The 18,887-nt window shown below is 35.9% G+C and overlaps 1 protein-coding gene across 1 annotated transcript; it reads left to right on the top strand.

The window, feature by feature from the left end:
• The first annotated feature begins 2,048 nt into the window (after positions 1-2,048).
• LOC113326122 (protein C2-DOMAIN ABA-RELATED 11-like) lies at positions 2,049-3,664 on the top strand. The gene is made up of 2 exons (XM_026573913.1): positions 2,049-2,150; positions 2,806-3,664. The coding sequence occupies exon 2, from the start codon at positions 2,834-2,836 to the stop codon at positions 3,347-3,349; it is 516 nt and encodes a 171-aa protein (XP_026429698.1). The 5' UTR covers positions 2,049-2,150; positions 2,806-2,833; the 3' UTR covers positions 3,350-3,664.
• The last annotated feature ends 15,223 nt before the right edge of the window (positions 3,665-18,887 follow it).

Below are 18,887 nucleotides of genomic sequence, written 5' to 3'. Positions count from 1 at the left end.
CAGTGACCTCGTCCATAACCAAGTCTCCGTTTGAAATTTTCTCTTTTGTGTCTCCAAAATATTTTTTCAAAGCGATGAATTTGATTTTCTTCAACTTCTTTGTGCTAGAATCCACAAACTTCACCTCTTTAGCAGCGCAGGAAAACTCCAATTCTGTCTTGTCTTTTGGCCAACCAAGAGTTTCCTCCGCCAGTACATACAACTCATCCCAAGTCATTTCATAAACCGCTGAGTTCACATTTTTACCCTTCATTCTAAGACCACTAATCTTTTGTGCATCATCAGGAGTAATTGACATCTCGCCACAGGGGAGATGAAATGTGTAAGTCTCCGGACATAATCTCTCACAAAATGCTGAGTTTGTAACTGCATCAAATTCCTCTTGTGCATAGAAAATAACAGGCCATAAACCAGAAAATTATACTAAAGCCACCACCTCAGGAGCCTCTTTGAAAATATCCCAATGTGCGGCGCTTTGGTGTCTAAGTACGCGGGCTGCATCCATGTGATCCGGAGTCTCGTAAATTCTCTTCTCCCATGACTCATTATAGTAAATCAACACTCTTCCACCATCTTCAGGGAGACCATGGGGCAAACCATCCCTGCGAGGACGTATCACATTATCCGGATGAGGAATGTGCTTACCTGTCTCCCTTGATGTAACAACTTTCTCTTGTTCTTGTTCTAGTTGTTCTTCTTCTTGACCTTCCTCACCAACATCTTCATCATTGTCATGCTCTTGTTCTACAGGCAAAGAGCAAGTCGTGTCAATTCCCCTTTTCCCTGCATGTAAGTTCTTTGTGCCACCACCTCGAGGTTTGGGAGTTTTTGAGTTAGAAGGAGTCACTTCCATTGTTCTCCTTTTAAGCTTTTCTTTGAATTTTCCCGGATGGGTGCTAAAACAAATGACAAACCTTAATTAGTTTTCCAAATTAAATAAATATGATTCTACTACACAATTTGATAACTCACCTATAAGTGGACAAGTTTACAGAAAGCTATTGGCCATACACAGTGTAAAATTCGGCACATTCAATATTTATCAATATGAGCCGAAAAAGGTGCCCAATAGTTTTATCCATGATCAGACAAAAGTTCGGCACATTCAATATTTATCACAATGAGCCGAACAATGTACCCAACAATATTAGATCAGTTATTAAATAATGGTATTCAAGTTCTTCTGATTATCATACAAATTTTATTGTGCCGAACTCACTGGTTTGGCTCATACGATATTCAAAATATAACAAGTTTTCAGCCGAACTGTTCTTCGTCTTTATAAAAAAAATAAGTTCGACTGCTACATTTCAGCCGAACACTACTCTGAAACTAACAAAAACCTAGACGAATCATCGATTACATGTCATAAATCAACGAAATACGAAAAAAATAAACAATGGGTTTGTGGGAAATACCTTTATATGTGCAATTTTAAAGAATTAGCCTCTATTTCTCCCTCTCCACACCAATCGATCCACTATCCTCTTCATCTCCATCTTTTCCAAAAAATCTAGATTGAGATGCTACAGAAGCAACACCAGGATTCGGCATCGTATTTCTTGGGCATCGTTTAACACGAGGTGCCATGTATGTGTTTAATAGAGAACTTAATCGAACAAAGAAATTTTCAGAAATTTCAGAAATTTTGGAGAAGAAGATGAGAAGAAGAGGGAGAGAGAAGTGTTTTTGGATTTTGGTTTTTAAAACTTTAAATATTTTTTATTTTTTTAAGTAACGGTTTAGTGGATTAATGAGTGAGTTAATTAGTGGGTATCGATTAATTAGTGGGAGGGTAGTTAATTAGGGGATGGGTTAATTAGTTGGAAAGTTTTAGGATTAGAATTTAATTAAATGGAAGGGTAGTAATGTAATTTAAACTATGCAAGGGTATTACAGTAACTTTAGCATCACTAGGACACCCCTTAGCAGTTTGCATTGGATGGCAGCATAACTCTGTATGCCCCAAAATTATACTGTATGCCCCAGATGAGGGTTCAAAAAAAATCATTCCTTCGGAAGTTCTGTTTCTCTTTGTGAGCCCAGGCCCATCAATCCTCGTACATAACTCACACTCACTCAACATCAGAAAAATCTCAGACAACCTAAGAAACCAATCTCTGTTGCTGACCGAAATCCCCATTTTCAAGGTACGAATTTTTCACTACTATATTCCTTCCTGTACCTTAATTTCACGCTTTTCTATGTATTGGGGATTTTGTAATCGATTTCTGTTAAGAATTTGTAAATCAGGGTTTTCTAATCGTATATTTATTATCATCATCTTCCATGTCCTGCACTGTCTGTAAACCTATCAACCTTTTGTTTTTCACTTGAATCGGTGTTTCTAGGGTTCATTTATTCATTATCACATATGGATTGATGTTAGCGTTTAGACTTATTTACAATTTCATCACATGAAAATAATACAATTATCGGGAATTTTTTCTTTTTGCTCGGGTTTTTTTTCTAGATAAGGCAAATTGTTCTGAGAAAATAATGTAATTGTCTGTACGGCAATTAATCATTTTATATACAGATTGTGATTTATTGTAAAGAACCCTGTCTAGCCGTAAAAAAAAGAAAATCTACAGGGGAACTCTGGAATGGCTCCTGTGAGTCTATCTCTTTTGGTTGCTGAAAATTATCACTTCAGTACATCCAACCTAGGTTTAGAATCACGATTCTATAGGTTTAAAGGTATTTCTTAAGGGGATATTCGTGTTCTTGATTCAAGTAACATTCTCCTCGAATTGTATTTGCTTTGGGATTTTCTGCAATGTTTGTTGATTCTTGAATTTATAGGTTTCATGTCTTAAGAAGGAACAAATAAATGGGGGACAAAGTTGGTGTGTTAAAAGTGACAGTAGTCCAAGGAAAGCAGCTAGTAATTCGAGATCTCAGAACCAGCGATCCTTATGTTGTACTCAAGCTGGGTAATCAGGTTGTTAAGACCAAGGTTATCAACAGTTGCCTTAATCCCGTTTGGAACGAGGAGCTGAGCTTGAATGTTTCTCAGTCGCCTGGTCTTCTCAACATAGAGGTGTTTGACCAAGATCGGTTCAAATCAGATGACAAAATGGGAACTGCGCACCTAAACCTTCAACAGATAGCAGCCGCAGCAAGGCTGAAACAAGTAATAAAGGCTCCCCCAGGTGAGTCGACTAAGATAAGGACAATACTCCCTGATAGTGATAACTGTCTAGTTAGAGAGAGCTATGTAAGCTGTGTAAATGGGGAGATCGTGCAGGATGTCTGGTTGAGACTTTGTGGTGTAGAATCTGGGGAACTTGAGCTGAAGCTTAAGTGGGTTGAAGATCAACTTCCAACTACTCCTGTCCCTTCTTAATGAAAAGGATCCCACTGGGGACATTGATGGTTCCTAAACTATTAGTTAGAGTTGTGTACTTGGGTGATTACTAACTACTCCAGCTTAATTTGGGTTTAACGGGAGAGTTTATGGTTAAACATGAGTAGGAATCAAGTTGTGTTTGTGAATTGGTGCCTGCATTGTTAACCACTAGTTGTGTGTATGTGCTTATGTATTCTGTAAAGAACAATTCGATATGACCGTTATGGTTTTCGACTCATGCTTTCAGAAGCACTGTTTTCTTTTGTCGTGATGTATTTTGCCAGTTTATGCATTTGAAAAATTGCTGCTGTACATGCCCTTTCAGTCACCGTTATGACCTGATCTTCTCATTTTCTTTCTAGTCAGAAGGAAATTGGGTTTCAAATGACTGAGAATTCACCATTCACGGTTGATATGAAATTGGGTTTCAAGTAACACTTGCTTCCTTGGAACGGTTGATATGAAATCGTATTTGCGATTTCAAGCTTTCCACAGCCAAAAACAATAGGCGAGTACCTAAACACTACTTATACCAAATAAAACTGAAAATCCTGAAATAAGAGTACTAAATTACATAGCTAGGGCAATGGCGGTGAGCGTGACAAACAATGGGAATGCACCATTACCCTTGTGATGGTTATTTGCGAGGCTTCCAGCATTAGTAGGGGAAGGGATGTAACCAACTCCAGGAGAATAGTAACTACCATCACCACCCTTTCCACCTCCACCACTGCTGCGTGCACCACTACCACTACCCTTTCCACTTCCGCCGCTGCTGCCACGACTGCTGCTTCCACCGCTGCTACTACGTCCACCACCACCGCTGAAACCGGCTGTTTTCATATTTATATATAAACAATTAGGGGATTTGTTGTTTTCACGAATGAAAGACTTCTGTTTTGTTTGCTTCTTTTTAACAAAATTAAACCCTAGAAATATGTTTTTCTTTAACAAAATTTGTTTTTCGGAGAAGAAATTAAAGTATATACATACCTGAAATTGTTATGAACAAAGACGAAAACATCAGGCACAAGATCAGCAACGCTGCTGCTTTTTTCTTCTGTCATTCTTCTAATCTCTTCGCTATCAAAGTTTATGACTTAGGCAGAACAATTGAGATCGATCAGTGAGGTTTGTGTATCATTCTTTTTCTCTAGGGAAATTTGGGTAACTGCCCCATACTAGGATGCCCCGTTGGGAAAATGCCCCACCAAATAAAATTTATGGGAAAATGCCCCATCGTTACATTTTCCATCCAATCTCAGTTAAATGGTCAAACTCTCCACATTTAATAGTCAATATCTTCTCCGACGGGGTTCTTCTCTACCGTGTCTCCTCCTCCATTAAACCTTAAAACCGATGATTGAGAATGTAAAACAATTCATTAACCCCTGATAATCCATCATCTCTACCTCTATTGCATCTCTATTTCATATCCTTTGACCTCCTCCTCAAAGCTTAATTACACCTACTACTGATGACAATACCGATGATATAAATGATTTCGATTAATTTGAAATCACATTTCCAATTCGTGATTCCGATGCTTACCTTCTTCTAGATCGTTTAACTCAACAACGCTTGTAGCAGATGAAGTTTGATTTTTTAGGATTCACAGGATTTGGGTTCTTTTTTTTCTTCTGTGAAACCATATAATCAACTTTTTCAATGGTTAGTAAATTGTAATGGATATAGATTTTTAGGGTTCATAAATTTTGGGATTTCAGGATACAGTTTTCTGCTCAAGGGCTTAGAAGAACGAAGAAGTAGATGAATTCTTTTTCGTGTTATTCATCACAATAAACAGATTAGATGGCATACCATTAGTCGTTGGATTACAATGAAACGTTTCTTTTTTCGCACATGCAATTCCGCATGTGTCAACAGTTTGACTTTTTAACTAGGATTGGATGGAAAGTGTAACGATGGGGCATTTTCCCATAAATTTTATTTGATGGAATATTTTCCCAACGGGGCATCCAATTTTGGAGCATTTTTCCAAATATCCGTTTTCTCTACCAAGATCTCTATTTAAGGGTTTTAATTTAGCTATCCGAGTACCCCCAAACTCTTTTCTAAAAAGGTAAGTAATTGTTTTAAACAGCAGGGGCCAAATCAGTATTCAGAACTTTTAAACCTCTCTTGGCCACAGTGTGTCAGCAGAAATATTTGTTAGGTACCAACCACATAGCAATTGCTCGTTATGGCTTCTACATTTTAAAGCCTTGTTGCCTGTTCTTGAAGATGAAAATGTATACAATGTTTAGACCTGAAAGATTCTTGACTAGTAATTAATGCAGATGCGGATCTTAAGGGGCAACACAATATGAATTGGTACCATTTGGAATGGGTCTTAGGATATTCCCCGGTATATCGATGGTTCAATCGTTGCATTTGATTCTTGCAAGAGTACTTCGATGAGTTTTAAATTCTTATGACAGATAAGAAAAGTGGATGAGTGAAAGAATGGGATTTTTGCTTTTTAAGAAATTGTCATTAGAAGTGTTGAGATCGTTCTTTCATATTATTAAAAGATGCACAAAACAACAAACCCCAATTAACTGATTTCCTTGGAAGCAAAACCGGGATATTCATTGATATAAGCTCCCAAGAGCAATCACAGACCCCAGTTTCGACACACACGACGATGACACTGTACTAGTGACCAACAGACTGGTAAGCTTCTAGTGAATTACAATTGAACTTCCCCGGGCACATCATATGAGGACAACTGAAACTCACATGGAAAATCCGGTACAAAAGACCGACCCATACATCAAACACCAGTAACATAAAGTGAAAACAACTGTAAGACCCATTTTTCCATATTTTTCTACAGAGAAATCCATGGGCGCAAAACTTCATGCGCGCCCCCATTTTCATAAAGAAAATTATTTTAAAACCCATAATTTATAAAATTTCGTTTTTCTCTTTTATAAAAGAAAAGCTACTTCTTCAGTTCGTTTTCTTCTTCTTCCCAACTGTAAATCTTCATCAACACCTGAATCAGATCGAGAATAACGATTATTTGAGGTCGATGGAGTTATAGGAAGGGATTGATGTTGGTTTCCGGGAGATCTTATTTCTTTCAATGGAAAAAATACATTTTCTTTCCAAAATAAGAGATCGAGAGTTGAAGAAGAGATCTCCAACTAAGAAATCGAGATCGAGACCTATATCTATTTTCTTTTCAATTCTCGTTTGGTAAGTTTCTGCTATTTGTTGCTTTGATTTCAGGGGTTTTATTTGATTACGGCTAAGACTGTGTTGGAAAAGAGATTAGAGATAGGGTTCCTTTTGTTGCTATAGGTTAATGATGAGTTAGTCTTTGAGATTTTTTCTGAAATAGAAGAAGAAATTGATGGAATTACAAGTTAAAGATGGTGATGGTGCTGAGGGATTGATGTTGGTTTCATTCGGCATGCTTGGTCTTTTATGATTTTTGTTGTCTTGAGATAGTAGGTTAAATTATTTAGTTAAGCTAGAAATGTTCGTATCTCCAGTGGAGAGTGCTTGGTTAGGATTTTTGTTTCTTATTTATGAAAATAACACAGGTTTGTAGAACCACGGTCGTTTTATGCCTTTTGTTGATTATTGTGTTTGATACAGTTGTGTTTATTTTGAATTTTACAATATTTTTATGCTCGATTTCTATAAATTTTTGAGAAATTATCAACTGCATTATAATTGGCAAGAGGAGATCCAGCTCCTAGAGAAGTTTGTCATGAAGCAATTTTGTCCTCTTTTAACACTAAGAGGTAATTTTCTTAGCTCAATCTGGGCATAGATGGGGATAAGAAGACTAGGATATGAGGGTTGATTTGTTGGATGGGGTCTGGTGATGAAATTGGAGGAAGCCGAACTAGTGGTAGTATTGAGTCTGTAGAAGATGAGAAGGAAGTTCTTATGGTGGGTGTGATTTTGGATGTAAAGAATATTAGAGAGAAGTAGGAATGGTGGTGTTGCTGTTGGTATTTGTGTTTGTTGTTCATGGTGTAACTGAAATAGGAATGGTTTGTATTTGTGTTTGTTGTTGGTATTTGTTGCTGCATTGAAGTAGGTGAAAGCTGGTAGTGGTGGATTGAGAGCTACGGATGGAGGATAATGGTTTCCGTGGAAGTTATTGAAACATGAAAGAAGATGATGATGTGGTTATGACTGCATGACATGTTATGCAGTCGTGAAAATGGATGCATAACTTGTTATGCAGTCCAGAAAACGGTTGCATAACACGTTATGCAGTAACTTTTTTGTTACTGTTGAAACCAACAAAAACGAAGACTGCATAACTTGTCATGCACCTACAATAATATCTGCATAACATGTTATGCAATCGTGAAAAATGGATGCATAACCTGTTATGCGTCTGAAAATGTGGCTACATAATGCATTATGCATCGAGAAAATGGATGCATAACCTGATATGCATCCGTAAATATGGATGCATACTGCATTATGCATCAATTTTTTTTATGTACGCACTAAAATCAACCAAAACAATGGTTACATAACTTATTATAGATGCATAACTTTGTTATCCAAATGAATAATTTGTTATGCAGTGGAGAAAATGGTTGCATAATTCGTTATGCGTCTGCAGAATGTGTTATGCATCTTTTTTGGTGGCTCCATAATGGTTATGTATCAAGTTTTCGAAAATTTTGCCTAAAATGATGATCACCTCCGAGTTTTTCGTGAAATTTTTTCTTTTGATATTCTTATTTGTACTCGTTGCGTAACTCTCTTAAAAAGATTTCCAATGATATAAAATTTGTAAAATTCCAAGGAGCGGATTTTTAGATATGTTATATCCAAGTTACGTTGCCAATTATACCCCTGATGCATAACCTGTCACGCGTATGCATAATCCGTTATCCATACATTTTTAATAATTTCATATAATTCTGGGTGTCACGGAAATAATTATGAGTGTCACGGTACCTAAAATTAATTGTGGGTCTGACAATGAGAATATTATTTTTTTGGGCCTGCGCCTAAGTTTCACTAACATAAAGGTCTCACATCTAAGTCCAACTGCCACACACACAAATCCCAGGTCCAACACACTTAGAAACCAAGAACTGAAAAGACCCGACCCGATCCAGAAACCAACGGAACCCTAGTCGTTGATGTATCATCTTCATCACCCCTGAGAAGAGCAGCAACAAAGCAGCACCACCATCACCATTTCCGAACAAGCTGCCAACAAGAGATTCGTCACAGCCTTAAGCAACTAGCAATTGGATTAATCATCAAGAGGAAAGGACCAACTGCTTAACACAAGTTGCAAGAAAGTTGTACCACCAACGGCCGTCATCACCACTTATACTATAGCCACCAAAACCACTTTCAAAACAAACCCAAAACACAGCATCAGCACCAGAAGGAGAATCACAACGACTAATCCATATTTCTTACTGAAACACGGAGAGGAAACACCCCGTAAGAGTCGTGAAACGCCAAGACTATAACAAGTGAAGAAACACACAAACAGAAACTCAATAGGGCTTTTTTAAAAATAGGCCTGTTTTTTTGGTGCTTTTCAAATGTAGACCATTTTTTTTATTTATTGCTAAACTAGGCAAGTTTTGACCAAAAGTGATGGATGGAAAGTTAGCTGCAGTTATCTTCCAGCTGTCCATATCTTCTTAGCTAAAAAGACGTATTAGTCCTTCAAATCTTCATCAACGGCACAAATTGCATAATAAAGAGAACGTCTATGATGTCCCGTATAGAGTACACGTGTAGGAGATCTAGCCACATAAAATTAAATGCCAGGATTGGTCGTACTTTAAGTTTCTTTAATCACATGGAAAAATCCCCCATTTCGAGCATTGCGTCAAAAAATATCATTTTCACCTGTAAATTATAAACTTAATGAATTCAGCATACTTAAAAAAGAGAGACATGCTTAATAAAAATACAGTGCAGCATTATTTCATCTAATCTCTAGTTCCAGCAACGAAACTGAGTACACAACTGAGTGCAATAAGGACCTTAATGACTCATTTTGTTCATTTGCAGGTTAACTCAATATATGCACAACAGTTAACAATATATATTGCTACAAGAATCACGTTGGCCACATTATTAGGCAGTAAGCATGTATGTAACCTTTCAGGTGATCTTCTGTATCTAGAGCCTGAATTATTTCAGTCAGTTGTAAGGAACCACTATTGGAAAGCTGCATGTCATTGGGATATTTAAAACAACCAACATTTTTCTTAGGATCCGGAAATAAATCATACAAAAAAGCAACAAATGGAAAAACATACAAGATAAATAATCTACTAACTCATTTCTATTTGACTTCTTTTTCCTTTTTAACTAAACTGGTGTTGCAAGTTTCAGACTTCAAATGTAAATGAAATATTACAAAGAAAGAAAGAAAAAAAAAGCATAAGATGTGATGATTTTACCTTAACCATTGTCATTTGATATGCTTCCTGATCCCATATGTAATCTGTTTCTCCAGATAAGTTCCATATTCAAGTGAGGATATGCTCTCAACATAAATCTCGAGTATTGTCGGTGGCAATATCACAAACCACCACTGGTCTAACTGATTCATATGTTGGATCATATAAAAATAATTCCCGGCGACAATTCCGTATAATAATTTCCTTATTGTGAAAACACCATTGCAGGTGGAATAAATGTAACATCAGCCAATGGAGGAGGTGATGTTGTGCTGCTATCTGGGTTGCACCAATACCGCCACGGATGTCCGCCAATTGACGTATTGGTGCAACCCATGTTGTTATTGGTATACTGATGGTTGTAGGGGGATCTGAACTGCAGATGAAGTTTGTGAACTGTGGATGAAGTTGCGACTGGTGGTGGTGTATGCAGGTGGATGCTGGTAATATTGTGGAACTGCAGGTGGTATATGTTGGTGGAGATGCAAGCCAGCTAACCCATGGCTAGAGCAGTGGCAAAGAGAAGAGACGTGAACTGACTACTTCAAGACCTGAACTGTCGTTCAGGCTTTCTGTCGAACACCTTTGTGTGTGTGAAACTGGGAACTCAGAGATGGCTATTTTGCTGTTGTATGAGCTCCCCTTTAACCTGCAATCGAATTGGAGATAAACCCATTCTCGTGTACCTTCTCAAATACACATACATTCACTAATCAGTCACCATTCATCCCTCAAATCGATGGTGGTAGCTCAATTTCTTTCCTGTACGGCAGCCGACATCTTTTTGGTTCCAAATTTGCTTTTGATGTGAAATTTCTATGGTACGAGAAACTTGTTGTTGTTAATTGCTCTCCAAAACCAGAAACCCATCGATGTTGTTGTGTAAACACCATCGACTCACCGAATTTCATCTCGTTGTGGAACCTTGTTGCTGTCAATTCTTAATATGAGAATCAAATTGTCAAGAAAAATACAGATTTGCATCAAAGAACCCCCAAAATATATCCATTTAAGAACCCCCAAATTCAGCTGATGCTGCTGTTGTAGAATGACTATTACTGTCTGCGAATCTTCACATACCAATGTCCCTGGTGGTGCTAAAATCCACGATTAAATCCCTTCTAAACATCCACCATTAATGTTAATTAGGTTTGATTAGAGAAAAACCCCTAAGTTATCTCTTGATTTTAGCAGAAGAAAAAATTGATTTAGAAGAACCAGAGAGAACTAGAGAGAAGAAGGAAGAAATGGACGAGAATCACTAAAGCAGTGACGCACGTACAAAAAGGTTATTTCAGTAATCTTACCACATCCATGAGATATCCCTATATGATATTTTGGCGAGATATTGACAAGTCAACGCGATAAATTGACCGAGATGGTTAAAGTGGATGAAATCTGTTTAACTTGCCTAATTTTACAAGAAATAAAAAAAGTGGCCTAGAAATGAAAGTGAGGGTCCAGACCAGGCCTACTTCTGCGTATAATCCAACTCAATATGTATAGAATACATAGTATATACAAGATTTTACTCACTCGATCTGATCCAGAAGCCCAGAGAAACTCAAATCGAGCAAGAAACCGACTAGATCTGGATGGTAAAGATACGCGGTTAGGAGGAAGACCTTTTTTTTGTTTCGCAGAGAGAGAAGAAGACAATTTATGAGAGTAAAGTTCCGAACTTTTAAAGACCATTTTACTGACAATCTTTCAGAGTTCGTTCAAGTTTTCATATCCTACTCTTGATGTTCTTTCCTTCAAACTCCAACTCACCATCGATCAGCTCGTCATCTTTCTGGAGAATATCATTCATCATGTAATATTCAAATTTGTGCACAATCTTATTTGGTACCGAAACAAGAACTTTTATGGCATTACAGCCACCAACCGGCGGTAAAAACACATACCAAGAAGTCTCACTACTTAATCGACCCGCATGTAAAGGCTTACCTTCACCAAAATCCAGTTTCTCGATCCCCAGCATTCTCCGATCAGATATAGTTAATGTTGTTGACATATCAAGTTGTACCCTTTTTTATTCAATAATATCAATCATAGATCTCACATAATCACTAGATAATACTCTTCTTTTACTGTTCTGAATTAGTTTTACAATATGATTCACTTTAGCAGTAACTATTTCTTTAACCGTTGTTTTCAGCACATCCGTACGCGAGACTGTTGCCGCAATACCCTTTTGGTAATTTTGGTTCTATTTTTGTCCTAATGGTAACTGGGAGCAAGAGTTTGATTTTGAGTGATGAAGGTGGATTTAAGGCTTTAATATAGCAACGCCAGACGTGCGAAGCTAGTGCTTCAAATGTGCTGCATTTTACTGAGGGTTCACATAGACTTTTGAGACGTTGTATATGAGATTGTGTTATGGCTAAGCAACTAGGAGCCAATTGTTGGGTTTGAAAATATTTAAGAATATCAAAATCTTGGGTAATGTTTGTGATTTCGGGATGCTCGAAGGGTATTTGTAGAGGGTTTCTAGGTCTTAACAGGCCATGGTTGTGGACAGGGGTATAGGAAGATCCATGTTGGGTTTAGCATGTAGGCGTGCCCAATCATGCAAAAAGTTTGATGCCCCAACACCATAGTAATACAGTGGTTCATGTGGATGCACATCAACATTCCTCCTCAGCTTAGATATGTTACCTACATGGACGACATATTGTATTTCAAGAATTTAAATAACTACTAAATAATTAATGTCGAAAACATGCGCATTCCATCCAATAGAATGACAAAATGGTTAGAAGTTAATAACAATGTGAGTTTTAAATTCATCAAGAGATACATAATCCTTGATCAATAAGAAGTTAATAGATTTTTTATAAACTACCATGTAATCATACTTCGATTTTGCCAAAGAAACATCTAAGAGAGAAATTCATACCTGAATCACAAGAGGAGGAATATCCAAATCACTTTTAGCATCAACTTTAAATAAGAACTTGTCCTACCAAGCCATGTCAAGCCATGCATTATCGTTTAAAAACTCATCAGCAGTAAAATCCATGAATCCTTCAGCAAGTAAAGCACCTTTACCATTACAATCAACTTCAAGTCTATCCTCATCTTCTGCACAATTTCTAAACCTTCCAGCTAATGGATAGTAATGAAAAAGAACTTTAGAAAGAGAAGATTTTAAATTTTAAATTGGTATTGATTTTCTATAAACAAACAGGAATTCGATTTTAGTGTACCTATGAAAATCTAGATTATCTATGTTAGATAGGTATAATGGACGTTTTGGAGTTGGTTTTTCAGGGCAGACTAGAAGTGGCTGGGACTTATAAACACAAACTGGTAGTTCAGTGGACATTTTTGTTGCGGTTAACTGGGAATCAAAGTGCTGTTGGTTGGCTAATTTAATTAGAGTCATCAAAAGGATATTGATGTTGTAAGAAATAAAAATGCTTTTATAAAATGATTATCTAGTGGTCGTTACTTTATACCCAGACTTCCAGTACATGACTGTACGTAAGATGACGCCGTTTTAATATTGTGAGATGTCGTCATTTCAATGGTAGCATGATGGAAGGAGGCCATTTCTTCGATTTTTTACACTTTTCCATGTTGACCATTGATTGGTTATTTACATAGAAGAACGTAACTATTCATGGATTTGTGAATTTTTCTCTCCACAAATATATTCTCTAATGCAAATAATCATATTCTCTGATATATTTTATTATTCTTGTACTCTTTTCGTGCTAATGATCGGCTCCAAATTTGATAGCTGAATGTCATGGACTAGCAAGAAAATGATATATCGAGGGAGAAAGTTGCGAGGGATAATAGTGGGGGACGTCTAGCATTTTTGTTATTTAATATGGGATTTTGTTATCTTGTGTATCCATACATAAGATAACACACAATCATTAGTATAGATATTATTCCCTTCGTTCAGGTTATATATATAAGCAGAGAACTAGTTTTTTATCGTCCATCTATATAGGCATAGCTCTATTCCTAGAAGACTTTTTCAAATAAACCCCTGTTTATGATAGTATTATTACATTAAAGTCAATTTAATACTTTTAGTTTTCATCAAAAATAAGGAGTGAACAGAAAAGAGAATGGATATTTATAAAATCCATATTGTTTATTTAAGAGATATCATTTCTCCGCCTATATAGCTTGGACTAAGGGAGTAGTAGTAAATAATAGCATATGAGTATGAGAGATAAGAAAAATATTACAATGTGAAGTCATTTTACATTCCTACCCATATTTATTTATTTTTATTTTTTTGATAAATCTCATTCATGATAGAAATTACATGGACTTCAAGTACATCAAGATCAAAGATCAAAATACATTTAAAAGGTACTAACAAAGAGTAATGTGTGAAGAGAAGTAACAAACTACCAACAAGTGTACCAAACAATCCTACGATTGGGAGAATGGTTTTGGGATTATAATCCAACCATTTTGAAAGGGTTTTTTCTTCTTGAAAAGGAGATCTTCTCATAAAAATATGAGAGTAATATGCCCAAAGTATTGAATCTTGATCACCATACTTGAACTTCCACATAAAATCTCCATTGAGATCACAAAGAAACTTCATGAGAGAGCATAAAGAATCTCCATAAAGGAGAAGACATAAACAAAAAGGGAAAAACACCCAAAAGAACACCATAAAAATCTCCTAGAAACAATGGAGATCGAAACAAAAACTTAAATAAATTTATCCTAGACTACTAACTATCTAAAAAAACTAGAAAAAGAAAAAATAACTACTCAAATCTAGCCCAAAATGGATTAGATCTGAGCAGCAAACTTTAACGGTAGTGAAAAGTTTTTTGGATTTTGAAAAAAAGCTAGAGAGGAAAGAGGGTTTTTTTTAAAGGTATGGACGTAACAAAAAAAAAAAAGAAAAGTTAAAGGCAGGGACACAGGGGATTGGACATCTGTCACCGTCGTCAAGGGAAAAATTTTTGATCAGCACTTGCGCAAGCAAAAATGAGCGAACACCTCTTCTACCGTCGGATGATTAAGATGTGATTTCATCAAATTAAGATGTGATGTCAAAAATGAGTTGGAGTAAGGTCATCATGTTGGATGACATCACATTTTAATCATCCAACGGTGGAAGAAGTGCCCGCTCATTTTTGCTTGCGCAGGTACGCGATCAAAAAAATTTCCGTCATCAAGCTTAGCTTACTAGACCAACACATGGATCAATTCCCCATTTAATCATTTGTTTTTCGTGTGGTGCATATTATATCTCTTATATGTATATATGGAAACTATAGGCATTACCCAGGCCTACACGGCGAGAGTTGATCTTGTAGATTAGACCGGGCCTGCGTCCTTGGTGTCTTGTTGGTGAGGTCAAATTAGGCTCCGGTGTGAATTAGGAAATTTAACGTCAAACTTAGTTCCCACCTTAAAATTAAGAAAAGAATATCGTTTGGTCCTTTTTTAGGTGGGTCCATGTCTGTTTAATCCTTTGGAAAAACGTCTTTACTATTTGATTCATAATAATTTAAAAATATAAAACAGACAAAAATACTTTTCCGTTTTAATTTTTATTTATTTTCTTGTAGCAGTTCATTCATCAAAATGAACTCCTGTTAATTTCTACTTATTTTTTCAGAAAACATATAAATCAAAATTCATTCTAGAAATGAACTCCATATAAAAAACTAAAAAAACAGAGTTCATTTCAGAAATGAACTCCGTATAAAAACCTAACAAAACAGAATTCATCTAGAAATGGAATTCCTGTTTTTTTAGGTTTTTATATGGAGTTCATTTCCGTGTTGGGTTTAGCATGTAGGTGTGCCCAATCATGCAAAAAATTTGATGCCCCGGCACCACCAGTAACAGTGGTTCATGTGGATGCACATCAACATTCCTCCGCGGCTTAGATATGTTACCTACATGGACGACATATTGTATTTCAAGAATTTAAATAACTACTAAATAATTAATTAATGTCAAAAAAAACGCGCATTCGATCCAATAGAATGTCAAAAAGGTTAGAGAACTTAATAATCATTGATCAATAAGAAGTTAATTAATAAAAATTTATAAACTACCATGTAATTCCAGAGTAGTAGCACAGTCATATTATCTACTTCAAGTCTATGAGAGAAATTCATACCTGAATCAAGAGAGGAGGAATATCCAAGTCACTTTTAGCATCAACTTTAAACAAGAGCTTGTCCTTCCAAGCCATGTCAAGCCATGCATTATCGTTTAAAAACTCATCAGCAGTAAAATCCATGAATCCTTCGGGAAGTAAAGCACCTTTACCATTACAATCAACTTCAAGTCTATCCTCATCTTCTGCACAATTTCTAAACCTTCCGGCTAATGGATAGTAATGAAAAAGAACTTTAGAAAGGGAAGATTTTAAATTTTTAATTGTTATTGATTTTGAATATACAAACAGGAATTCGACTTTAGCATGCCTCAGAAAATTTAGATTATCCATGTTAGAGAGATACAATGGACATTTTGGAGTTGGTTTTTCAGGGCAGATTACAACTGGCCTTGGGACTTATAAACACAAACCGGTAGTTCTGTGGACATTTTTGTTGCCGTTAACTGGAGATCAAAGTTTTGGTGTTTGGCGGATCTAGAGTATTTGGAATTCATATTTTTCTTGTTGTTGTAAGAAATAGAAATGCTTTTTATGAAATGATCATCTATTGGTCGTTTACATGTATTTCCTCTGTTCCGATTTACTTGACGTTGTAGAATTTTTCACGGATATTAAGAAATATTAGAGAGAGAGTAAAATCTTTCCAATAATACCCATATTAATTCCTATTTAAAGATTTAAATAACCTAGTTTTGTGTTTCTATAATATAGAGAAAGTTACCAATCCCATAGTAATGTACTTGGGATGTACAAGATTGAGTATATATCCTCCATGGGGTGTATTTAAAAATTACAGAGTAAATGTTTTTGTGTTGATTACCATGAGAATTAATTCTCTGGTGTGATTCCAAAGCAGGGATAGATTAGTGAAAATTGGGAAAAAAAACTAAGACTATCATCTACTTTGGAACACAAAAAAACTTCTAACAAAGCAAGTAAAATAGAACGGAGTGAGTAGTTATTTACACCCAGACTTTACGTAAGATGACGCCATTTCAATATTATGAGATGACGTCAGCTCAGTATTGTACAATGACGGTAGTTGGATGAAAGGAAGTTATTTCTTTGATTTTGTTACGTTTTCTCGTGCCGATTATTTGCATGGAAAAATGTAAAATATACTCCCTCCATCTTTGATATATAGGCGTAATTTTGTTTTCAAAATGGGTATCATTACAATCAAGTCAACATTTCTAGTATCGAAAACTGTAGAATGGGTAAAACAAAAAAGAGAATGGATATTTATAAACTCAAAAAAAATTCTTATTCCAAAAAAAAATCACTTCTCCGCCATTATATGAGAGAGAATGGTTATTTACATTGGAGAATATATAAATATTCACGAATTTGTGAACTTATCTTTCTACAAATGCATTCTCGAATGCAAATAAAAATTCACTCTACTGTATTTTATAATTTTTTGCACTTTTTCATGTCAATGATTGATTCTTATCTTATGTATGGATGCACAAGATAACAAAACCCAATTTGGGAAGCCTTAAACGACGGTGGGTTCATGATTAAATGTCATGGACCAGCAAGAAAATGACACATTATGGGAGAAAATTTCGAGGGATAATAGTGGGAGATATCTAGCATTTTTTTTTATTTTAATATGTCATTTTGCGTGTCTTGATTAACGAAATTTATATTTTCAATTTTTTTTTTAATTTTTTTTTTTTTTGATATTCTAGATTCTAAACTACTATAGCATTATTAATGTTTTCTCTCTCACAATTCATCTTATTGTATCTGGTTTTCATAATTTGTTCATCATCCATTTCTTGTTCATAGTTAATTAAATGCATGTCAGGTCAGACTTAAATTCACTTTTTGAATAGTGAAATTTATCATTATCTTAAGATCTAAGAGGAAACCAAAACATGAATCACAAATCACAAGCTCAAAATATCTGTGACCGATTTGAAATTGTTAAAGATGCAAGTGTAGTCACTAAATCACAAACTCTTGATCGAGGTGGAAACCTCAAAAGATATTTAAAAAGCCAAAGTGTTAATTGTTTCATTCTACAACATTTGGACTTATATCTTATCACTTGCATTAAAAGTGTCATTTTAACAAAAAAAAATTCTCAGGCAGCTGGCTAAGGGACCGCCCCCAAAGAAACCAAAACAAAAACAAAAAAAAAAACATAAAGAAAGAAACCTAACTAACTACGTCTATACAAAGTCCCTTCTTTATCCTCCTTAATAATTTGACAAAGTTCTACAGAGAAGTCCTCAACCCTAACATCCATCCATTTGATATGAGGGTGATACCCAGCCAGCATATCCGCAGCTCCATTTGTCTCTCGATAAACATGAGTGATTCTTAGAATTTCAAAGAAACTTCTAAGCAAATTCACCCGTCTCCAAATCTGTATCAACTGTCAAAGAGTTTTTTCCTCCTTCATCAAGATTACTAGACTACCATAGAATCAATGGCCAGGTGAACTTTCTTAACTCCCCCCCTCCCCCTCCCCCACCCCTCTTTTCGGCAAGAGTTAAACCCATCTCAACCCATTGTAATTTATGAGCAGCTACATAGATAGATGGACCACCTCCTTTTGCAGCAGCAATAAAATCTCAGTCTTTGAACCATCAGAATTTATCATTATTTCATCTGCATCAGGTCCAAGCCAGGTACAATATGTCATAGTGATAAAGATAAAAGTGCAGCTTAGCCCCCATTTGTCGACAAACGCTCTAGTGGTTGGCTTTTCCTTCAACTTCCTTGTCATAGATATAAATTTAACTCTAACATCCTCAATCATAGCATAACTAACTTTTTCAGCAGAACTAAACTTTTCAGTAAAGATACGGTTATTCCCCTCCTTCCAGATGTGATACATAGAGCAGTTAAGTACAATCTTTTTCACTCTCTGGACAGCATACCTTCACCAGCAAAAACAGAAACACACCAAATAATCTCATCATGCCAAAAACTACTCAAGGTACGAAAATATCCCATTTTGAGAAGAATGCGCTGCCTG

This window comes from Papaver somniferum, unplaced genomic scaffold (assembly GCF_003573695.1).
Source record: "Papaver somniferum cultivar HN1 unplaced genomic scaffold, ASM357369v1 unplaced-scaffold_10, whole genome shotgun sequence".
In the NCBI taxonomy this organism is placed as follows: domain Eukaryota; kingdom Viridiplantae; phylum Streptophyta; class Magnoliopsida; order Ranunculales; family Papaveraceae; genus Papaver; species Papaver somniferum.
This window is presented reverse-complemented; position numbering and strand designations above follow the sequence as displayed.